Raw genomic sequence first — 25,817 nt, forward strand, 5'->3', positions numbered from 1 at the left:
CTACTGTGAGTTGACATAAGCAATAAAGCGAAACAGTAGCAACAGCTGTTTTTGAAAGGCGTACATTTTTGCTGTTTAGGAATAAGTTTTATTACAATCATCAGTCGAAAGTGTGATAGATAAGTGGAGTCATACAAAGTGTAAATTGAATCTTTTATTTTGTGAATATTGTTGCAAATTTTATTACTTCATTATGTCTGAATCTAAGAAGAAATGTCAACAGTACAGTATTGAGTATTTGAAATACGGCTTTATTCAGTCTCCTACGAACCAATTATTACCTATGTGCTTGATTTGCCAAAAAGTATTTTCAAATGAAGCAATGAAGAGCATTTGACTAAAATGCATGCTGACGAAAAGGATAAAGATTTGTCCTATTTTCAAGTACTAGAAGAAAAATATTTTAAATATCCAACTATATCAAAACCTTTTGTGTCGTCCACTAAACAAGATAATGACGGATTACAAGCTTCTTATAATATTTCATTATTAATCGCAAAAGCAGGAAAACCACACACAACTGGTGAGGAATTAATCTTGCTGGCAATAAAAGAAGTAATAAACACTGTGCTTCATAAGCCAGCATCAGATATCAGGAAAATTCCTTTGAGCAATAATTCAGTGCAAAGAAGAATCGATGAAATGGCTGAAGACGTTGAAAATTCATTGTGCAATTATTTGAAGACATGCCAATTTTCCATTCAACTCGATGAATCAACTCTCCCAAATATGAAGCACTACTCTTATCATACATATGATTCATAAAAGAAGAAAAAGTTTGTCAAGAATTATTATTTGCTAAAAATTTGGAAGCGGATACAAAAGGAGAATCTATATTTAATACCATGAATAAGTTTTTTCAAGAGAAAGACATTCCTATTCGTAATATTTTGTCTGCTGCTACTGATGGTACTCCAGCAATGACAGGGTGCCACAAGGGTTTCATAGTGCATTTGAAACAAGCAGTACCAAATGTACTCACTATACATTGTGTTCTTCATCGTCAACATTTGGTTGAGAAAAATTTAGGTGAACGCCTGCATACGTCGCTCCATTATGTTATTAGAGCAGTCAACAAGATTAGAAGCAATTCATTGAGTGGGCCCCTCAATTTAAATCCTTCGAGGGCATCCACTCTGTCCTTCAAGCTCTCATATAAGCCCATAACAATGCTGAGTTGGCGCCTGATTGCACTCCTTACATCACGCACACACAAAGACATTCCCCTTGGCAATATCATGTCCCATTCCTGATTGCTCCACAAACATCAAACAAGAAGTGCATTTCAATAGACTAATTCAGAGGACAACTGCCCCCCCCCCTCAAAGGCAACTGGTAGTCATCAGAAAGGACCTAACGACCATGGTAATATAATAGTATTAGTATTAGTAACGGCCGTATGGTGCAAGAAAGCTTATGGCTTATGCTGCACCAGCCAAAAAAAAAAAAAAAAAAAAAAAATCCGAACAAAACAATGATATAAACAAAAATTAAATAAATAAATAAATAATAATAATTAACAAATAAATAAAAATAATAAAATGAAATAAAAAATAAATAAAAAGGAAATTAATCCTATCATCCTATGCGCTTCCCTTACCCGAAAGTACTATCCAGATGACCTTTGAATTTCCCCAAACTGTCGGCCTCTACCACCCATGAAGGCAACTTATTCCAATAATTTATAACTCGCTGGCTAAAATAAAACTTCCTGCAGTCCAATCTAAACATTTCCCCCCGTAACTTGAATTTATGTCCCCTAGTTCTAGCATCATTTATAATCTTGAAAATTTTGTCCTCATTCATTTTACTGATGCCTCTCAGAGCCTTAAACACCTCAATCAAATCTCCTCTAAGGTGTCTAGTTTCCAAACTCTGCAACCCACATATTCGAAGTCTTTCTTCATAAGGACGCCCTTTTGCCGATCTCACCAGGCGAGTTACCCTTCTTTGCACCCTTTCAAGAAGCTCGATGTCTTTCTTTAGGTGCGGTCTCCATACTTGAACACAGTATTCCAAGTGTGGTCTAACATAAGCCTTATATAATGGGATTATCACGTCCCTATCTCTACTTGCAAAAGTTCGATAGATCATCGATAGGACACCATGGGCCTTCCTTGCAACCTGTTTACAATGCTCAGAGAATTTCATGTCTGACCGTATCGTAACACCCAAGTCCCTTTCCTCCAGTACTGGGTTTAGTTGAACTCCACCAAGTGAATAAGTTATTTTGGGATTACTGTTTCCCAGGTGTAATACCTTACACTTTGTTGGATTAAAGCAGAGCTGCCATTTTTCTGACCATTCTTGAAGTCTATCTAGGTCTCTCTGAAGAAGCTCAGCTTGACAGTGATCATTAACTACTCTACCAATTTTAACATCATCTGCAAATTTAGACATCACGCCCTCTATCCCTTCATCAATGTCGTTTATGAAAATTAAAAACAACAGTGGTCCTAATACTGATCCTTGGGGAACCCCACTTCTTACATCAACCCAATCTGAGGAATAGCCATTTATCACAACCCTCTGCCTCCTACCCTGAAGCCATCCTTCTATCCATCTAAGGATTTTCCCATTGATTCCAACCTGTTCTAGCTTATAAAGCAACCGCTCATGTGGGACTGAGTCAAAAGCTTTGCTGAAATCTAAATAAACAATGTCGAAATTATTCCCTAAATCCATCTCGTGAGTGACCCTTTCGAAATAGTGAACCAGATTTGTTAAACATGATTTTCCCTTTACAAAACCATGCTGAGTATCCTTGAGAATTTCAATTCGATCCAAATGATCCTGAATTCCACCCTTGATCATTGCCTCCATGATTTTCCCTACTACTGAAGTCAGACTGACAGGTCGATAATTTCCCACTTCACTTTTAGAGCCACCCTTATGTATGGGTGATACATTTGCACTTTTCCAATCCAAGGGAATCTCCCCAGAGTCTAGTGATGCTCGCATAACCAGCCTCAGTGGTTCAATGCACTCGCTTGCCGCCTCTCTCAAGATTATAGGGTATATTCCATCAACTCCAGGAGCCTTACTGGTCTGTAGGCTTGAAATTTTTTTCATTAAATAATCTTGCGAAATTTCAATATCATTAATTACATATTTTTTAACTTCGCTCCCACAATTTCCCATTGCCACAAAAGGCTTTTCATTTGTAAATATCGATGCAAAATAACTGTTGAGTTCATCTGCAACAGCAGCTGGTGTATTTATTACTGTCCCCTTTCCCTTACGTAAAGGTCCGATCTGGTTTGTCCTGCTCTTCTTGGCATTTATATATGTGAAGAATTCTTTATCCCCCCTCTTTGCTCTGTTTGCTAGTGATTTCTCATAAACTGCCTTTGCCTGTCGAACCTTTTCTGTGGCTCTATTACACATCACCTTGTAGCTGTTATAGGCTTCAGTACTTTTTATTGCTCTGTAACTTTTCCATGCCACCTTTTTCTGCTCAAGTAATGTGGCAACTTCACTATTCATCCAACTTGGAACCCTTCTCGTGGAGTATTTTTTTAATGGTATATACGCATTCAAGGCATCTGTGATTAATGTTTTAAAAGCGTACCACAGTTCAATTGTATTCATTCTCTGCGCGATATCTACCCAGTTAATAGAGGCCATGTAGTACCTTAAGGCATCATAATTTCCTTTTCTGAAATTAAAACCCATTCCTTTGCCTTTTACTTCTGCTACCTCTCTCGTCATCATCCACCGTAGAACTCCATGATCACTTCCTGCTACTGGTTCCTCTACTGTCAGCCCTGTTATGTCATCTGATTCATGTGTGATGATGAGGTCTAGGATATTCTTTTCTCTAGTACTTTCCCTGACATGTTGATACAAATAACAGTCATCTAGTTGATTTAAAAATTTTGTTCCCCATGTCGAGTTTCCTTCCCATTTACTCCAATCAATTAGAGGCAAATTGAAATCACCCATAATAAGACATTGACGCTTACTTGCCCATTCCATTTGCATGTAGAGGCTTTTGTCATAGTCTTCACAATCACCTGGTCTATAGATTACTCCTACTCGCATTGTACCTTTGTTTCCAACTATCTCACACCATACAGACTCTATACTAGCATGTGAAATGTCTGAATCCGGGAAAGCTATCGTCGCACTCAGGCTGCTTCTGATAAGAAGCATTACCCCACCACCCCTTCTATCCACTCTATCCTTCCTAAATACATTATACAAGCCGTACTGAAACTCATCATCCCCAATTTCCGGGTGGCACCACGTCTCTGTAAGCCCTATTATGTCCGCGTTACTTGTTTTAACCAGCAGTTCGAATTCGCTCATTTTATTGACGACACTTCTAACGTTACTGTATAAACAATTAAGATTTACTGTTCTTGTATATTTAACAACCCTAACACAACCCTTGAAGTTTTTTAGGCTCTCTTCAAATAAGTAAAGTTTTAGAGATAAGAGAAGTAAGTAAATAAGGGCTGTGAAGATAAGAGTGGTAAGCAAAAAGTGAGAAAGCAGGGAAAAAAAAGTGAGAAAGCAGGGAAAAAAAAGTGAGAAAGGAAAAGAAAAAAAAATAATAGTAATAACACACATATAAGGAAGTCAATTATTACACAAAATATATAAACAATTATATTGTCATATATCGCATAATTTTTGTGTCATTTTCAAGTGTCAACCACCAGAACTGCCTGACAAGACAATATAGTGTCCTCTGTTTCTAACATAAAGTACATGCCATGGCAATATATAATTATATCAAAATATAGCATTGGGGGGGGACGTGAAATAAAGTATAATTAAAATTATAAAGGGAGACATATAAAGAGCTGGCATGCAATTTAATGTTGACACGACAGAGGGCCTGAAAATAATTACAGTTGAGTTCATTTATAACAAGTTTCATTGGACCGCAAGATGTGCTTGCTGCATACAAGTGCTCGTTACACTTGGGTTAGGTGATTCAGAACAATAGAAGAGTAGGAAAACGTGAGGCAAACATGAATTGCAAACTGTAAAAGATTAACCTACATATGGAACTTCTATGGCCCTAAATTATCCAATTTTCAGGAATGAATTAGGGTAATTTGACTGGTCTTCTTCTGCTTTTGTCTCAACTTTCTTCTGATCAGACTTATGGCACTGAACATCTCTGCATCAGTATCAACTGTAGCTTCGAAAAAACACTGAAGGCTCTCTACACTGTCAACAGCTGCTTCATATGATGCAGGCTGAATGGAGTTTTCTTCATCTACTTCTTCACTTTCTTCACCCGCTACTCAGATAGTTTCTACAATGTCTTCTGTTGTAAGAGCTCCCAAAGTTACGGCATCATCATCTAGATACTCCCAACTGTCGATGTTTGGAAGTTGATTCAAATACTCTGGACTCCTTTTTTGCAACCAATCAGATAACAGAATATGATCTTCCTTGCTGATAGCATTATCTTGCTTTGGCTGAAATCCAACATTCTTGAAACAGTTTTGAATGCAACTTTGTGAAAAGCATTCCCACGCATCGCTCATAAAGCATATAGCATCGAGAACTGAGATTTTCATTTCAGTTCCCTTGTCTATTCTGTCAATGAGCAAAAGGACCAAATTGCGATGAAAGTGAGCTTTGAAACTTCTGATCACACCTTGATCCATCGGTTCTAGTGCTGCTGTAGAGTTCGAAGGCAAAAAAAAAAGAGCAGTATGTGACTTAGAATATTGACTTTCTGTGGATGTGCAGGACAGTTATCTACAAGTATAATTTTGCGTTTTTCTGTACAAAGATCTTTGTCCCACTTTTTGAGGTAATCCGTGAAAATATCTGAAGTCATCCAAGCTTTTCTGTTCGATATAAGCCACTGGAAGTTGCTTCACATTCTTGAAGCATCTTGGTTTGGCAGACTTTCCAATCACTAAAAGCCTTCTTTTATCTGTCCCAGGCATATTCGCACAGATAGCCACTGTAAGTCTATTCTTCAACAACTTTCCTCCAATGCATTTTTCTCCTGGAATTTCAAAGTTTGGTGAGGAGTGATGTTATAGAAAATTCCAGCTTCATCCATATTGTAGATGTCATCATCACTGTAGCCTTGAGAATGAGGCAGCCACACGTCGGTCATCCACTTAGATGTTATCACTATGTCCACTACAGATGCTCCTCCACTGATTTTGCCATAGCAAATTTTATCCCGATTCTTAAAACGATCAAGCCACTCACATTTGAGCATCAAAATCCTGCATAGTTGAAAAGCCATGCAAATTCTTCTGCTTTAGCTTTTAAGATTGGTCTGCTTATGGGTAAACTGGCATTTCTTTGTGCAGTGAACCATAAGATCAACGTCATCTTTGTCGCATTTCTTGAGCCTCTTCACATTTGTTACATTGTCATTGTAGGCCATCTGTATTTTTCCACAGTGTTGAAACAGTAGACGAAGAAAGTCCATACTTCTTGCATATCTCTATGTTCTTCTGACCAGTCTGCAGTTCTTCAATAATTTCGGTTTTCCTTCACCAATAATGTTTTCCTCTTCAACATTTTTGGGTTCTGAGATTGAAACCAAGTTCCTCTTACTGTCCTTTAGAAGTGAGAATAGAGTTCGTCCTTAAAAGGACAGTTTATAAAATTTTCTGCAAAATCCACTATACGAAATGATCAGCGTCAAAGCAGCAAATGGATCTAAGCTCTCCGGAGATCTGCTTTTATCTATTCAGCAGCGGCCAGTGATTGGTCATCGGAAAAGGAGTGGGGTGTGTTTTATAGCTCGCTGATTGGTTTGCCAATGACCAATAGCTAGCTGCTGCTGAAGAGCAGGTAAAAGTAGACCTCTAGAGAGCTCTGAAGGATTCGCTGCTTTAACGTTTATCATTCTAGACAGCAGATTTCACAGGCAATTTTATAAACTTTCTTTTGAAGGACAAGTAGGAACTTTCTTCTTGTTTGTAAAGGATGACAAAAAGCACTTGGTTTGCTGTACATGGCAATATATTCCCTCGTTATATCCAGGACGTGCTCATTATATCAGAACTGAATGCTATGTGTTTTTAAATGAGACCAAATAAAATATCTCAGTTTACTCGTTGTATCTGGGAACTCGTTGTAAGTGGGTTCGTTATAAATGAGTTCAACTGCATATGAAACTAAAGCTAAACCGAAAATTAACAAAGAAAATAAAATGAGAACAAAGACAACAGTTGAGGGTGAATAAAGGCTAATAGTGGAAATATGTATAAACACATTTATATTACAGTGTTTACAGGCAAAAATATAGCATTTAGCTAACCAGAGGCGAAAATAGATAGTTAATTAGGATAGCTACAGACAAGCCTATCCTCATATTGCACTAATAGCCCAGAGTTTGGAAAAATTATAGTTTAAATAAAGTGAACAGTATTTGACTAAAGAATATAAAGCTGTTGCTCGGGTGATCCATGAGCACAATTCCCATCCGTGCTAGTAACGGCCCTGGACAAATAAACAGAAAGCAGCAGCAGCAAGGAACGCAAACTACAGAACATCAACACAAAGGAAATAAGGATGGCCGGATGTGAACAAGCCTGATACGATGTGATCGGAACAATACGATACAATTAAACTGAATAAACCTGGTGTAAGCAAGAAAGTAAACAGATACATGTTGTGTATGCTAGCGACCTCAGTGCCCAAAATAGGGATAAAAAATAATAAGGTGAATCACAAAAGAAAATAAAAATAAACAATAAATAGTAGACACAGTAGATATATATATTCAATAATATCAGTTACTTCCAATTTCAAGCTTATTCCAAAATTTATTTCACATTTGCCATACTTCTAGTATACCAGATTTGAAAGAAATCTGACACTACCTATCTTGCTTTCCACAGCTTAGAGGCCAATTTTGTTGTTTCAAAAACATAATAAATCTTTCAAAAACAACTACAGTTTATTAAAGCACTGGAAGAAGAAAAACAAATAACCTGAAGCTAAAAAACAAATAAACACAACATTTATTTATATCTAAAATTATGCTGGCTGCCCTTTAAGCTGTTGTTGTTTGGTTTTAAGGAGCATTAGCAACTAAGGCCATATTGCTCCGAGGATATGCAGTGGTCATTCCCTAACCTTTCCGCATCCTCAGTATTTGGTGGTCACGCTCGAACCCCAGTCTAATCAAGAAGCGTGTGCTACGCACTGCTGCTCCTGCCCACCTGGCTATGGAGGCACCACTCTTTAAGCAAAAAATCAAATAGTTGCAAAGATAGTGATGGATCCCCTGACATGTTTTTACATGCAATTTCTGTACAAAAACCAGAAAAAAAAAATTTTAAGAAACTACAGCAGTAAAAGTTTGATTGTATTTGGGAGGTAGGAAAAAAATCCCTGATTTTAATCATTCATTAACAGTTAGCATGAAAATGTTATTTTCATGGATCACCGATCAGGTTGCCAACCACTACTGCCAGGTAAACTGAAACATCCCATACATACATACACTAAATTATGACCACCCCATCTGTAATGGACTGTTGCACAGTTCACAGTATAAAATGCCAAACAGCTTCCTACACTAGAGCAGTGGTAACTTGCATCTAGTCGTGCAAGTCAAAGTGATAAAGTAGCAGTTATGAAACATAGAAAAGATATCATAGTTTCAAAATGGTATGATTGTGGGAGCTAGTATGTTGGGTGCTCCCATATCAGAAAACAGAACATCTTTGTCAGTTGCTCACAGCCCAATGTGGTTAAGGTATACAAAGATGGTATCGAATGGGTCAAATCACCTGCTGGCAAAAGAATTATAAAGGATTACGCAAGGTAAAAGATTATGCAAGGTGGGTGTTCATGGTGAGCAAAGGGTGCAGTGCATTGTATGGGCTGAACGGCAAGTCATTGTGCAACAGTTGATATTGCAATACAATATGGAGAATGCAGAACAATATCCCAAATGAAGTTCTTCACAGCACCACAGCAGATGACCCAAGAGACACCCCCTCCTCACTGCTCATTATCATCAATGATGAATGCTGTGGTGTTTGCAACATGCTGGTTGGACACGGGAGGACTAGAAATGAGTGTGCTGACCAGATGAGTCCAAATACCTAATGCAACATGCTGACAGATGCTTTTGTGCATGTGGTTCAAGAAACACTAGCCCATGGACCCATTGTGCATGGTGCTCACTAGTGCCTCCATAGCCAGGTGGGCAGGAGCAGCAGTGCATAGCACACGCTTCTTAATTTGACCGGGTTCGAGCCCATCACCACCAAATACGGAAGATGCGGAAAGGTCAGGGAATGACCACTGCATATCCCTGGAGAAATATGGCCTTAGTTGCTAATGCTCCTAAAAACCAAATAACATGGTGCTCACCACCCAGGCAGGTGGCAGTGGTTGCTTAATATAGGCAATGTTTTGCTGTTAAGAACTGGGACTCCTGATGCATATGGACCAATGTTTCACAGGTGAGTTCTACTGGCAGCTCTAAGGAGACCATGTGCACCCATGTTGCATTTTTTCAGAGAAATGAGATCTTCCAAGATGATAATGTGACATGTGGTTAGGTGTGCACTGTGTACAAGTGGGTCAAGGAACACAATGAAGATATCAACCATCTTGATTGGCCTTCAAATTTGTCTGACCTCAATCCAATTGAACACCTGTGTGATGTTTTTGAACAGGAAGTGAAGCATATGGACACGCACCTGTCATCTATTATTACAACACTATGGAAAGTGTTGTGGCTGCACACATCTTCAGAGATCTAGTGGAGTCAATGCCTAGGCAAATAGCAACTGTTACTTTTTTTTTTTTATGAAAACCCCAAACACAAGAAGTATTAGAACCTATAGTACATAGTACTGTGCTTGGGTTGGAGGTTGAGAAGACGAAAGAAGATATTTGTTGACATTAGACTTAAACTTCTGTAGACTGTAATTTTCAGGAAATATGTATGAAGGAAGGTTGTTCCAGAAAATGGTAGTTGAATGAATAAACAAGGAAGATGAAAAGTTGGTTCTGTGAGTTTTGAGTTGGATAGTAAATGGATGTTGGCTGGTGGTGGCACTTGTTCGGACTGTTTTGAAAGAGAGAGCAGGAATTATAGAAGCCAATTCAGAAGAACAGTGCCATGGAAGTATCTGTAAAAAAGGCATGCAGCAGAAACAGTAGGTCTATGAGATAGTGAGTGGAGAGACTCTGTTAGAGAGGAGTTATTAATTAACCTAACTGCCTTCTTCTGAATAGAATCTAGATGCCTGAGAGAGGTTTCGGGAGCACCACCCCAGATGTGCAAACAATATTCCACGGTAGGGTGTATTTGCGATTTGTACAGAGTGAACAACTATTTGGAAGAAAAGTAATGCCGAGAGCAAAAGAGAAAACCAAGTTTTTTAGATGTAGAGGAAGCAATATTCGTAATATGCTTGTGCCATGAGAGATTAGAAATCAGGGTAATCCCCAAAAGAGATATATCAACTTGCCTAGAAATCGGAGAGTCACCAAAGATAAGCATAGGAGCAGAAGAATCCTTTTTGCGAGATATAAGACAAGATTGAGTTTTATAAGGATTAAAATCAGCTAAGTTGTCTTTGCCCCACTGGAGAATTACCTGAAGATCAGCATTCAAGGAATTGGTAGCAGATATTCGAGAAGTTGAAGCTGATTGAGCAGGGCAAGGTTTCTCAAAATGGAAAGTGGAATGCAATGTGCTATCATCGGCAAAACTATGGATAGGATTTCCAGTCAATGGAAGGTCATTAATATACAAGAGGAAAAGAGTGGGGGAAAAAACTGAACCTTGGGGGATACCAGCATTAGCAGAGAAGATGGAAGACAGAGAGCCATCTACCTTCACCCTCAGTGAGCGATCAGAGAGAAAACTGGATAACCAATTACGAAAAACAGTTGGCAAATCATAAGATGGAAGCTTGTTTAGAAGACCTTTATGCCAAACACGATTGAAAGCCTTTGAGATGTCAAGAGCAACTGCTTGTGTTTCACCGAACTTTTCCATGAATTTGTCCATAAATGGGTAACATAAGAGAGAATATCACCAGTGGATCAACACTGATGGAATCCATACTGGCGATCGTTGATCAGACAGAAGGTTTCTAGGTAGTTTAAGAGTTGGCAGTTAATTGATTTCTCTATTACTCCAGAAAGAGTGGAAGTAATTGCAATGGGACGATAACTGCATGGGAGGAATTTGTCATCCTTTTTAGGAACTGGTTGGATATAAGCAAATTTCCAAGCAGAAGGAAAAACACCTTTGGAATAAGAAAGTGAAAAAAGGTGGCAAAGAACAGGAGTAAGTTCAGGAGCACTGGACTAATATCAATAATATCAGTTACTTCCAATTTCAAGCTTATTCCAAAATTTATTTCACATTTGCCATATTTCTAGTATACCAGTTTCTTAGCGTCGAGATTCGTCAAAATCCTTCTGACATCCTTTTGATGGAAGACCACAGGAGGCATTGAGTGGAGCGTGTTGGGAATGGTGAGAGGTGTTTTACCAAGATCATTAATACATGAGCTGGAAGAAAAATGGGATGCTAGCAGGTCAGCTTTATCTTTGGCTGAAGTGACAACAGAACCATCTGGATTTGACAGGTGGGAGCAGAGATGGGCAAAAGTTGCGGCCAAATAGCTTTGGCAAGATATCAGAATGTTCGGCTGCCATTAGGGCAAGAAGCAAGTTTTCTACTCTTAGCCTGTTCAAAATCTAGTTTGGGCTGATTAATAACTGCTTTACAATTGTTGTGAGCTTTGATGTAGGCAGAAAATGAAACTGAAGAATTGGAAACAAGCCAATTACGATATGCAACGCTCTTCTCTTGAACAGCCTTAGCACATTTATTGGAAAACCAAGGTTTAGATAAAGGACGAGATTTTAAAGTGGAGAGTGGGATAAAAGATTCCATTCCTACAAGAATAATTTCACTGACACTATCTGAGCAAACGTTGACATCAGAAGTTTTGAAAGAGTAATCACACCAAGGAAAAGAAATCTTGCAAGTCGTCCCATTTTGTATTCTTGTAAGGCCAAACAATACGAGGTTACTGTAATCAATATATATACACACTATGGAAAAGTGTTAAGAAACACCATTACACATGATGCATGAATTTTAATTAATATGAAAAGTAGTAACAACTAACAATTCATTGGTTCTTACTGCTATTGCAGGAGCTGATAATGTTCCCCAATTCATCGTTAAGTGCCTGAGACCCTTTATTATTCGACCACTGCTGTCTATCTACACTGGCATCCTGAAGACCCGTTCCTTTTCAATTAAATGGAACAGCTATAGCATCAGGCCTATACTCAAGATCCGTAATCTATCGCTAATTAAACATTACCACCCAATCTCTAAAGACTCAACACTTCTGAGGGTATTGCAAAAAATGCTGCTACCAGTCCTCACCAAACAAATACTTGAAGATAAGCCTCCCCAGATTCACTACGCTCTCTCTCACAGCAATCAACAATTAAAAATCACCTCACAACAACAAATGCCATATTAGCAGCATTCAAGAGCAATCACGAACTTGCTGTAAAGTACTTAGATACAGAGGCTGCATTTGATGCTGTGAATGTCCCTTCTCTTGTGTGGCTTTTACAATTATACTGTCACATCAAGAGAGACATGCTGTGCTTTCTATCTTCTCTCCTTGGCAAAAGGTTGTTACAACGATACTGGAGGAAGATGCTATTGTTGGAGGACTGTTATCACTAGAGTCCCACAGGGTAGTATCCTCTCTGGATTGTTGTTCACAGAAATTATTGCCCCACTGGTGCAGAATAACTAAAAAATCATCTATGCAGATGACTTTAAGATTCTTACCCCAATTGGGCCTAGTCACAACCTCATCATGATGACTAACTACATTAATAAGTCTTATGGAAATTGAATCCTTTCTACAGCACTTTGGCATGACGATGAACACTGGAAGACCAAGATAATGATGTTCTCTCTGAAGACCAATTCTTCTGTGATTGCACCCACTATTGGCAACACCTAAATCCCTTTTGTTACTACACATTCTAGGTGCAATGTTTGACCATAAACTATGTTTTAATACTCAGCTGGATAAACTCACCTCACGGGCCTCGAGTCTTCGTTGGACAGCAAAACAAAATGTTGCATATTAAAGGTCCCAAAATTTTTAAGAAATACATCAGAACAATTATCTACATGCCATTACTCTACACATCAGAAGTTTGGGCTTCAACAACCCAAATGACAAAAAAGCCGCTTGTTGCATCTGAATATTGGCTTCTGAAATGGGCCAATTGGAAATCCAATATGCCACTACAAACAAGAACAACCATATTAGCAAATGCCATGGGGGTTCCCTGTCTTTCCGAACTTATTGATTCCCGGAGGTTGGTCATCACAGTGAAAGTGGTTGCGGGACATATCTCCGAGCCATCCATAAGGGATACATGCTGCTGGAGAACCCCTCTCTCTGCCTTGTGGACTACTCCAAGGCTGGCCACCCAAAATTCGAGGCTTTTCCTGACAGATCGTTTCCTCCCTTTTCAGATGCTCTCCCAGGTCTACAAACGTGATGCTGATCTTCACGCAAATTCGCACGTGATGAAAATTATAGAAAGCAAGTGCTTTCCCTGCAACAACGACAACAGTTGGAATATGCCATTCTATGCCTTTTTTTTGTGTTTGTTTATTTTACTTTTGTGTCTTGGAATTGTTATCCCCTGACCTGTGTGCCGTGACGAGTATGTTGCAACATTCATGCTCTGTAACCATCCTTTTCAGGTTGCAATAAAGTCTCTCTCTCCACTAAAATCTATTAATGATGAATGTGTTTTCCCTCCATGGTGAGAGAAAACATGCACTTAAACCAAAAATTTGGTCCATTGTCATGCCAGACAAAAAAACCAGTGCTAAACAGGAAGGACAAGGGACCATTAGGATCCTCATTATGACTAACTCAGCCACAGAGTAAAAATAACTTAAATTCCCCTACTTTTCCTCAACATTAAGTATTCCTTAATTTGTTAGTGACAGGGATCAAACCAAAGCCCGTTTTCACTTTTGGGAGAAGAGAAACCGCACTGACTATGACAGCTCTAGATTCATTTAGCTTTGCTATCAGAAAAATTACATTGGTCAGCCATTTGATAAATGTGGAACTTCATCCGGCCAGTCCCATGTTTACTCACTCTCAACTTTACGAGAGGGATTCAAAAAAAGATTTCTATTCACCCAGAAGTAGTTGTGACAGAAAGATCTTTTTTTTTTTTTTTTGTTTAATACCTTGAAATCTCTAGCAACCACACAAATTTTGGTATCAATCTGACATTTTTTTTTTCTCTGCAGCACTGAAGTGAAAGTCACAGTGAATATAGTGGAATACAGATCAGTGATTCATTACCTCTTTCTGCAGGGGAAAACACCCAAAACAATCCACGAAGAAATAGTTGCTGTTTATGAAGACTTCTTAGGTTACAGTATTGTTGCACATTGGTATAAACAATTCAAATGTGGAAGAACCTTAGTGCATGATGAAGAAATTCCAGGATGCCCAGAAACTCCTGTAACAGAAGAGAGTATTGAAAAAATTGAAGCATTAATGCTGGAATATCACCATTTTAGTGTCAAAGAACTAGCTGCAGAGCTCCTAGTGCAGGGGCTGTGGAGAACATAACCCATCAACAGTTACATATGAGTAAAGTGTCTGAGAAGCCTAGATGAGTTCCCAAACTTATGACCTCTTACCAGAAGAAGTAAAAGGCACAATGTGCACATGAAATGAAGTCGATGTACCAAGAAAAACTGAAATATTGCAACCTTGCAACCTCAGATTTCTTCCTCTTTCCTGCCCTGAAGGCAGGAAAAAAGTGGAAAACACTTTTTTCCTGCCTTCAGGAAAAAAGTGTTATGGTTTGAAGAGCAGTCAGAGGACTTCTACAAAACTGACCTGTGGAAATGTATTGAGAGGTGGCAAAAACGTGTCATTGTCTGGTAACTAAGTTGAAAAAGTGTAATACATGGTGTTTATTTCAACCTTCTATCACAATTACTTCTGGATGAATACAAATCTTTTTTACCCCCCCCCCTCTTGTATATGGTATTTTCAAGAGCAATTTCAAGAAATGTATCAGAATTCTGATTGACGATAATTGAAGATAAGGTAGACTCACACCTCAGTCAAGAAAAGTCTAGACTGAAAATACTGTCTGCCAAATTTTATAAAGTTAAATATTTTAGGCAAAAGGTATTATTATTATTTTCTTTTATTGATCAATAATAATAATTACTCATACATTTAACTTCATAAATTTTTTTTGAAAAGTCAACAACACTCAAAAATATTTTAGAATGGTAAATGTTAACAGTTAGTACTAAAAGTTTAATGCTCCTAGACTAACTTTAACACTTATACTTCCATATGCATTGTATTCTTTTTACTACAATATGTATGCAAACAGTAAAAACAGATTGTAAGAATAAAATTTTTACAACTTATAAATACACAGGGCAAGTCAAAATTAGCTTCAAACATTTGTGCCTTAACTTTCTATTAGGTTTATATGAAAGAAACAGTACTGGTGTACTGGGAGAAATTTTGTACACACCCAAATTTTCTGGAGAACTAATAGTTAAAAATTTCAATATGACTTCCAGCAGTAATGCAACACATCACAATGGTAAACAACTTCTTGGCAGATGCACTTTAATGTGCCTGGCATACCTGCGCCAATTGCTGCAGTAGTATTTTTTCGCTTCAAGTTGTTCACGTTAGTTGACAGGTTGGGGAGGGAGGGGAGAGGACTCATATTTCTGATCCTTAACACACCTTCACACAACCAAATCTGATGGTGGTAAGGTCCAGTTAGGGAGCTGGCCACAAAAGTGGTGCCCCACCCACAGACCTGGAAAGTGGAAATTAAGAAGTCTCAAACACCCATATGGAAACTAGGGGTACACCATCTGTGTTGGAAGAACACACTGTTACCAAGAAAATCCTAAGCAATTTATGGGATCATAATTCTCCAGCATGTTTTTATGCACAGGACTGGTGAATGTACTTTGTGAAGAACAGGTCAGTTTTCTGAAACTTGCTGCACAAAATACAATAACTTTGTATTTTATATTTAAACAATGTTAGGTTCTTTTAATTACTCTGTGCATGTTCAGCATGATTGTGGCATGGAACGTGCATTCGTCACTAAACACAAGTAGGTTAAGCAGCTTCTCATCTTCTGCCATCAGAGGTCTGGGTTTAATTCCCATCACTGACTGGAGGAATTACTAAAAGTTGCTTCAATCAGAGCTCTGATCTAGGATGGAGGAGATAGGGTTCCCCCCACCCTGTGAGTTAAGTTTTATAGCCTGTACAACATGCAAATTGTCCTGTGAATATACTGATACAGACATAATACATAATGGAGTCACTGATGCTCCTAAAAACCAATAACATCTGCCATCTTAGTAAAGATGTCTGTGCTGAATGTCTGCCAGCTGATCTTGTCCCAGGTGTAACTTTTACCTCTTTCGATGCACATAACTACTATTTATAAAACACTCTCCACACTGTTTTTGCAGTCTTCTGGATTTCTGCAGACTATCAATGAAACTCCTCAGTTCCTCAATGGTTTCCTCACAGTACGCCTTCTGGTCTCTCCTTGCTGGGTTCACAGAATATCTGATAGCAACATCTTATGTCCATCACATGATAGGCATAAGACAATATCATACATTGTCTGCTTGCAAGAATTTTGCTAAACCTTGTATAAAATTTCTGCTTATGCCACAGGCAGGTTTTTACATCCAGAAAAATGGATCATGCTCTTTCTGCCTCAATATCACTTCCCTTTACACTACAGCAGCTCCACAGGTAGCCATTTCTGCAATCAATAAAAAATTAGCATGAAAACTTATTTACTTTATTTTTACCATTGTCAGAATATGATGCAGTGAATACATTTACAAACATTTGTATATGTGGAGCTACTTTTGACTTAGCACAATCCTCCTAATTAATAGGAGCAGAACTGTATCAAGCCTTAAGTTATATTCAGATTTAACATAATCATGGATTCAGCATTTCCACATTATAATTATAGCTAATGGTGCCTAAAATTAAGAATGTATTTTTGCATAAGAAATACTTACTTTTTGATGATGTAATGGATTGTCCACTGCGTAGCAGAAGCTTGATACAAAATTTGGTTTAGTGATTAATGGTGCACACTCCTGAATTAAGTATTGTGTCTATGGAGCAGAAAAAATAATTATAAAAAGAATTGGTGCTTTTGGGGGAAAAAAAAAGTTTTCATACAGTTATACTCAAATCATAATGTTTTAGGATTAATAAATTTGTGACTTATTCACAACACTATTTTATAAATCCACCACATTCCAATCAGCTTTACAATTCTCTCTAAAGGGTGTGTCTAACTCAGAGATCTGACAAACTCAAAAGTTCTCATAGGCCACATAAGTGGTTCTCAGAGGCTTGTGGGCCAACATACCATGCAAACAGCACATCAGTAGCATTACTGAGGTTTATATAGTAAAGATTTTCAATAATTTCCCTTGCCCGAAAACATACAATTCACAACCATCAACCTATGATGGTTTACATAAGTTATGAATTTGATTAAATCATATATTAGTGCATTTCCTTTAATTATAACCATTTATCATTTTGTTTAATTTTTACCCATTAACCTGTGAAAGTTTACAACACTTGGATGGCTGCACTAGAGCAACCAATCTGACATGCTTGTGGTACATAAAATAAAAAATAAAAAAAAACTTGTATTATATTATATTTAAAAAGCTGTTTTTGTTTGTAGCCAGAAGACAAAGTTTTATAAGATTAGTGGATAAAAGAGCAACCCAAAGCAGAATTCTTTTAGTAAAATTTCATTATAAACATTCATCTAACTAAGAGGAATGATCTCCACATTCTGGTTCTCCATCACCTACAAAACTATGTATCAAATAACAAAATTTTAAAGAAACAGGAAATGCCACTAAGCTCTAGAAGACAGCTTAAACAGAAGTTGGCACACATTTTAAGCAGGGTCTGGAGAAAATCTGGAAAAATCGACAAAATGACTTTCATGAAAGAGAGAGGAAAATAATTTCTATCAAGAATTTTAAGAGGTTCAGGGTACAAGATTTACATTCCAAAATTGCATCAATACAGTTAATGAGGATGATAGAAATAGGAGAGCAAAATTTCCAGAAAAGTTTCTCTAGAGGTGCAAGAATAATGGAAATTTTCTCAGTTTTCATCAAGATCAACAGACACATCTTGAAATGGACTGGCACAACTATGTTTACTGAGCCATTGAGGATAATATCCAAAGTGAAAATGAATTAAACACTCCAGGTGTTATTGTCTGTGCCAGAATTTGCTTTAAGGAGGATTTTTTGACAATTTTTCTTTGCCAATGGAAACGTTACTACAGACAGCTATTTATCAACGTTCGATTTTCCATCCTAACACTAAAGCAAAGCCTTTTTTGTGTAGAATGGTGCTCCTGCACATCATATCCCACAAAAATTTTAAAAAACCCAAAATTAAAAAATTACTTAGGAAAAAAGGTAGAAAAGGCATCATGGCCCTATAAGTGGTCACTCACGTCACCAGATTTAACCTTGACAATTTTTCTGTGGGGCTATTTAAAAGACCATGTCTATTCCAGAAATTTGCTTCATACCATAGATATCTTGCAAACATTTTGGTGATAGATAATTCACCAAAATTGTTTCCATTATATTTTAAAGTTTGCAAAAAATTTGCCAAAAAAAACAGACTGCTTTCATGCATTCATGAAAAAGAACACCACCTTGAAGTTAGCATTAGTAGAGGCATACGATGCAAGAAAGCAAGCTTATATAGCATCAGCCAAAAAAAAACCCTTCCCATTTCACCCATCCATTCAATCCATGTTTGTCTACTTCTGCCTTGAACTAATTTAAGTTGTTGACCTCCACTACAACAGATGGAAGTTTGCTCCAACTATCAACCACCCGCTGGCTAAAGGCAAATTTCCGCATATCTATTCTAAAACTGTCTTTCCACAATTTGAAATTATGTCCCCTCAGGCAACTAATCTGAGAAAGAGGAAGAATCCCATTAGCACTGAGCTTGCTCAAACCATTCAAGGCCTTATATAGCACAATCAGATCACCCTCACAGGCACCTAAGTCTCCAGACACTGCAAATTGCAGAACTTAAGCCTTTCATTGTAATAGCAACCCTTTGTTCCATTCACCAAATTCATTGCCCTTCTCTGTACTCATTCCAGCAGCTCTACATCCTTCCTAAAATGGGGCCTCCAGACCTGTATACATGGTGTGGAGGCCTCATTTTAGGTGTAGCCTGACAATTGCCTTATACAAGGGGATAATTACTTCCTTATCCCTGCTAGAAAAATTACTGTATATCATTAAAAAGACACCATGATCTGCTCTTGTAGACTGTCCGCACTGCTCAGAAAACTTCATATCTGACTTCACGATTACCCCCAGGTGTTTTTCATTCTCTGCTACCCTAAATATAGTACCACCCAGTTGTGATCAACGTAACTCTCATTTACTGCTACCCATATGCAGAACTTTACATTTGTCCAGTTCCTTTCTGACCATATCATAATATCCAATCAAATTGGACAGACAAGATTTCCCCTGTTAATTTCTCCATTAAATTCCATTAATTTCCCTGGAACAGAAGTTCCAGGGAAATTAATGGAATTTAATGAAGAAATTAACACGTCAGTAATTACTTGTATCACCCTTCGATCTTCCTTCGTGAATTGGGGTCACATTTGCACATCTCCAGTCCATGGGAATTTCCCCCCCGAGTCCAAGGAAGCTCACATAATTATGGCTAAGGGTTAGCTTACTTCCTTTGCCGCCTCCTTTAATATAACTGGGTAGATCCCATCCACCCCAGATGCCTTTATGTTTAACTTCACAATTTCTCCTCCACTTTGCTCTCAGTTATTACAAAATCATTTAGTTCCCTCTTAGTGTTTAATAAGCTTCTATTCTACACTTCCCTATAGAATTCCTCACGTGTGAATGTAGATGCAAAATACTCATTCAATTTGGCAGCTACATGAGCAGGATCCTCAACAGCCAAACCATCAATATCAAGGGGACCAATATGATTTATTCCCTTCCTTCGAGAGTTTATATAAGTAAAGAACTCTATGCTGTTTTTCTTTGCATCTTTTGCCAAGGGTTTCTCAAAATCTGCCTTAGCTAACCTCCTTTGTGACTTGATTACAGACCAGCTTATATCTATCACAGGCTTCTGTGTTGCCTGATAATTTATATGCATCCCATGCATTTTTCTCTTCTCTGCACGAGAAGATTTCTTAATCGTAGTAGCTTCCAAGATTAATTCTTTGAATGCTTGCCATTTAGAATTTGATGCTGGCAACATCATTAGTTGATCCCACTGTATAGATTTTAAAAACATTCTGAGACCACAACAGTCACCTTTACAAAAGCAAAAACACTTCCCTTTATCCCTGACGGTAGTTACATCTTTGAGTAAATCCCATATCAGCACACTGTGATCACTGCCACCTAGTGATGCATTTATCTGCAGATTCTTAATTCATGAATAATCACTGCTCTTGTAGACTGTCCGCACTGCTCAGAAAACTTCATATCTGACTTCACAATTACCCCCAGGTGTTTTTCATTCTCTGCTACCCTAAATATAGTACCACCCAGTTGTGATCAACGTAACTCTGATTTACTGCTACCCATATGCAGAACTTTACATTTATATCAGTTCAAGAGTATTACTCCCTCTGGTTGGCTCTCGAATATGCTGCTGTAGAAAACAATCATCAAATAAATCCACAAAAGCCTTGCTAGTGTGTGAATGACCAACCCACAAATTCCAGTCAATATCCGGGAAATTAAAATCCTATTATAAGACACTCTAATTAACTGGCCCACTCTATTTCTCTGCACAATTGCTCATTATACTCATCAGATTCATTAGGCCTATAACCCACTCCTACTTTCAATTTTCCTTTCCCAGTGATTATGTCACACCAAACCGACTCAACATTGTACTGTCCATCTATGTCAACTGGATGCACTTCCTTAAATTTCGGTGTTTCTTAACTAACAGCATAACCCCCTCCTCCAATGATGTGGTTACAAAGGAACTGGATGCAAAAAATAATTTTGATATCATATATTTGGATTTCAGGAAAGTTTGACACTGTAGTGCATGGAAGACTATTGTACAAATTGAAGCAGAATGGTATTAAGGGTAAGTTGCTACAATGGATAAAAGGATGGGTGAGTGGGAGAAAACAGAGGGTGATAATTAATGGGTGCTGCTCTTCGTGGACTAATGTCATTAGTGGAGTCCCACAGGGTTCGGTGTTGGATCCTCTGTTGTTTTGTATATTTATCAATGATATTGATGAAGGTATATCAGGCTTAGTGTCGAAGTTTGCAGATGATACAAAGGTTGGCAGGGTTGTTAATGACAGTAATGGCAGTGTGCTACTGCAACAGGATCTAGATAATTTGGGCAGATGGGCTAAGAAGTGGCAACTGAAGTTTAACCTTGACAAATGCAAAGTACTGCATATGGGTAGAAGTAACCCCAGAGAAATGTACCAACTATGTGGTACTACACTTAAGGTGGTAGAAAATGAAAAAGACCTGAGAGTAATTGTGCAGTCAGATATGAAGTTTTCTGAGCAATGCAGACAGGCTGCATGGCAGGTCATGGGGTTTTGTCAATGATATATACGAATTTTGCTAGCAGGGAAAAGGAGGTGATTGTCCCTCTGTATAAGGCAATGGTCAGGTAATGCCTTGAGTACTGCGTACAGGTCTGGAGGTCTCATTTTAGGAAGGATGTAGATTTGCTTGAGCATGTACAGAGAAAGGCAACAAGATTGGTGAGGGGAATGAAGGGATACCAAGAGAGAGAGAGAGAGAGAGAGAGAGAGAGAGAGGCTTAAGTTCTGCAAATTGCAGTGTCTGGAGATTAGGCACCTGCACGGTGATCTGAATGAGGTGTATAAGGTGTTGAATGGGTTGAGCACGCTGAATTCTGATGGGATCCTTCCACTTGTTCAGATTACGAACCTAAGGGGGCATAAATTAGAATTAAGAAAATACAGATGTAGAATAGATGTAATTGCTGGAACAAACTTCCATCTGTTGTTGTGGAAGTTGATAGGTTAAATAAATTTAAGGAGGAACTGGACAGGCATTTGGAGCGAATGGTGTTATTTTTTTTTTTGGCTGATGCTGCATAAGCTCATACACTTGCTTTCTTGCATCACATGCCACTACTACTCCCTTCCTATCCTGTCTATCCCTTCTGTACATATTGTATTCCCCAAATTCCAATTCTGCATTCTTTATGTTTGTGTGACACCATGTCTCTGATATCCCAACAATATCTGCCTTTGATGTTTTGACGAGCACCTCAAACTCATCAAATTTATTTACTATACTCCTAGAATTGGTGTACTGGCAAGGCAAGTATACATGCACCTGTTCTTATTCTTAGTTACCCTAACACAGCCCATATATTTACTTGTTCTGCAATGACTCCCAGCAGCCCCCAAAATCCCCAGGTTTGTTTTCCTGGCTGCTGCTCATTCAAATAGAAGCAGTGCAAGAATCACTTTCACCTCTGCCTGCAGCTAACATTATTTAATCTATTAGTCTGTGAATTCCACCCAAGCTTTCAGTTTGCCAACCCACTTAACCTGCCTTGTTATCATCAGCAAATATTCTTGCACCCTTTCTTATGTAACTGTATCCCAGCCCTGTAGAAGCAGTCTGCTGTTAACAAGCACAGACCACGCTGAGAAAAATTCTACCCCATTACCCTTGCACAATCTCTCCAGGGCCAAACTGATTGACAAGGCTCTCATCATATTCTCCCTCCTATCATGTCTGGGCAGAATTGCAGACACTTTCAAATTCAATCCTAACTCGTAACTTTTTCTCAACGTTAACCCGTACTTATTAAGTAAGTCTGCAGATCTCCTAGTCTTAATGTCATTAGTGCCAACATGTACAACAATATCACCCTTTGTGCGCTTAAAAGATATCTGCTCTACATCATCAACCCTTGCCCCTCTCAGACATAACCTGGTCCTATTCCACTTTTCCTTTTTGCACAATATATTTCCTGTCTCCCTGAGAATAGTCACCAACAATAACTAGCTCCTGTGGGACCAGTGCATTCTGCCCCCTGCAGATTTCCCTTGTGTGGTGCCTGATGCACAAGAGTGAGCTCTGAAGTTGAGTTGGACAACTGAGAGCTTGATGGGCCCCCCCATTAATTCCTTCGAAACATCTACCCTACTCTTCAAACTCTCATAAATGCCCATCAGAACGCTGAGTTGGTGCCCAATTTCTTCACACACACACACACATTGCACCTAGCGCACACACACACACACAAAGACATTATCCATGGCTAGATCATGTTCTGTGCCAGAAAGTCCACAACATTCCACAAGTTGCACATTTTTTTAGGCTGTGTTGCATTGGAGAATCGCCCCCTTTGGTTCTCCCACGAGCCACAGCACTGCCACTACTTTGTACTTGTTTGCTGTTCTTAGGCATGATTTCTGTTTAAATGATATTTAATTGATTAACAATGGAAAGTAATAAGATTGATAAGTTTAATATACTTTCTATAAGCCAATAAATTTTTGGGTTTATTAATTAATAAAAGTTTAGTTTGTATTATAATGCTTCATATTTTTACAGAAAAATAAGTGTTCCTTGACTTTTGGCTCACCTTGTATAATCAAATAAATATTGCACCTTAACTGAAAGAATGAAATGTACCAAATTTAATTTTAAAAAAGCAAATACCATAGAAAGATTGCCGTATTTTAAACCACCCTTTCTCAACAGAAAATATCAATCAAAGAACATATACTTGTAGCTGAAATCCATAACTTCAGGTAATGTCATCTGGTTAAAGTCTCATATACCTCAATCAGATCATCTGCAAGGCCTTGAATGGTATGAGCAGGCTCGATGCTGATGGGATTCTTCCTCTTACTCAGATTACAAACCTGAGTGGGCATAAATTCAAATTGAGGAAAGACAGTTGTAGAATAGATGTGCAGAAATTTGCCTTTAGCCAGCAGGTAGTTGATTGGTGGGACAAGACAAACCATTAGAGTGAATGGATGAGTAAAATGTGATTTTTTTTTTTGGCTGATACATACTGCATAAGCTTGCTTTCTTGCATCATATGTCTACTAATGCTAAGTCTTATGACAAGAGTACTCTGCATTTTTCCAGGAATAAATTCTCCTAATAAGCTATTTGTTAATTACTCATAGCAGTGGTAGATTTTAGGGAAAAAACAAGCTTTCAGTAAGCATGGAATTCAGATGATGCCATCAGATACCACAGCAACAAAGAAAGGGATGTCCTGTGCTGTTGTGTGTGGGGGGAAGAAGGAGATGTCACTTCCCTATACACTGTCTTGCTGGTGGTGCTTTTTGGATTATTTAAAACTCAAAATACTGATCCATTGGTTTTTGATCTATATTTGTCTTCTGTTTATTGTAACAAGGATAAGTGTCACAATAAAGCAAATTTCTTTGATTCTCTGCAGTTTTGAATGCTGCTATTGGAGGAATATATACGATTTTTTTCCAGCAGCTGTTTCGATTGCAGTTTCAGTGAAAATAAAATATTTGTCCTGACAAGATGTGGTATCATAAACACATTTCAAATTACATTTGAATAATAACCCAAATTTAACAATTTAGGTTATTATTCAAATGGCAACAAATGCATTCCAGATTCAGTGTTAAAAAAATAAAAAAAGTCAATAGAAGTAAAAGTTCTTTCTATTGAGGGAGGCCAAAATGGATGACTGTGGAGCTGACTGGTGAAATAGAGCAGAAAAAGATAGCATGGGACAGTTACACAGCAATGAAAAGCACTGAAGCCTACAACATGCACAAGTTGATCAGTGATAGTACCTTCTAATTTTGAAGATAAACTGCTTATGCATAGGAAAAGATTAATTGGAGTTGACCTGTAAAGAGTAATGCCAAGTAATCCACAGATTGTTCTAGGACAAGAACTATTATACTTTGTCCATAAAATATGTTTTCTGTAAATGTCCTTAATTTTCTTTTCTTATGTAAATATGTTGGTTCCACGATGGTAATGATGTATTGTTTTGTAGATTATTTGTTGTAAATATAAAATTGGATTTAATGGATTTAACAGAGAGATTGTCTGTTGGTTGTGTTAGTGGTTCTTGAGCTGAGCGTGGCTCCTGTCAAGATATGACTTGTAAAGATTATTAGGATATTGATAGCAGTTTTGTGTACAGAGGAAAAGTTGGCTATGCATGTTGTAAATATGATATTGAATTGTAAAACACTGAAAACGTGCTATCTATGTTTGTACACTACATTTGCCTTCTGAGTTTAATGCTGAAATCGACCATATTTCGTTTTTAGGAGCATTAGCAACTAAGGCCATATTGCTCCGGTCATTCCCTGACCTTTCTGCATCCTCCGTATTTGGTGGTGACGGGCTCGAACCCCAGTCTAATCAAGAAGCGTATGCTACGCACTGCTGCTCCTTCCCACCTGGCTACGGAGGCGCCCATTGCTGTGGCCTCATAGTAAAACTTTTAAAATTCTGTTAATTAATGTAATGGAGTGTTATTTATAGTTTTGGATTTTCTGATTAAGTTCCCCGGGAGTCGTGATTGTACTCACTTAGCTATATAGTAAACATTGTATATAGGTACCTTTTATTTATTTTCTTTTAATTTTTTTTTTAATATTCATTTATTTCATTATATACAGGGTGTTTCAGTTAAACG

General features: G+C 38.0%; 1 protein-coding gene across 6 annotated transcripts in view; it reads right to left on the reverse strand.

Annotated features, from left to right (window-relative positions):
* Not1 (CCR4-NOT transcription complex subunit 1) overlaps nucleotides 1–25,817 on the reverse strand; it is a 710,948-nt gene that overhangs the window by 652,992 nt on the left and 32,139 nt on the right. For all 6 annotated transcript variants that reach the window (XM_090381951.1, XM_090381950.1, XM_090381952.1 and 3 more), the window contains exon 3: nucleotides 17,099–17,197. In XM_090381951.1, the coding sequence (XP_090238077.1) occupies nucleotides 17,099–17,197 (99 nt within the window). The remainder of the gene's footprint in view (nucleotides 1–17,098; nucleotides 17,198–25,817) is intronic.

This window comes from Mastigoproctus giganteus, chromosome 9, assembly GCF_048544385.1.
Source record: "Mastigoproctus giganteus isolate SK-2022 chromosome 9, ASM4854438v1, whole genome shotgun sequence".
Lineage (NCBI taxonomy): Eukaryota > Metazoa > Arthropoda > Arachnida > Uropygi > Thelyphonidae > Mastigoproctus > Mastigoproctus giganteus.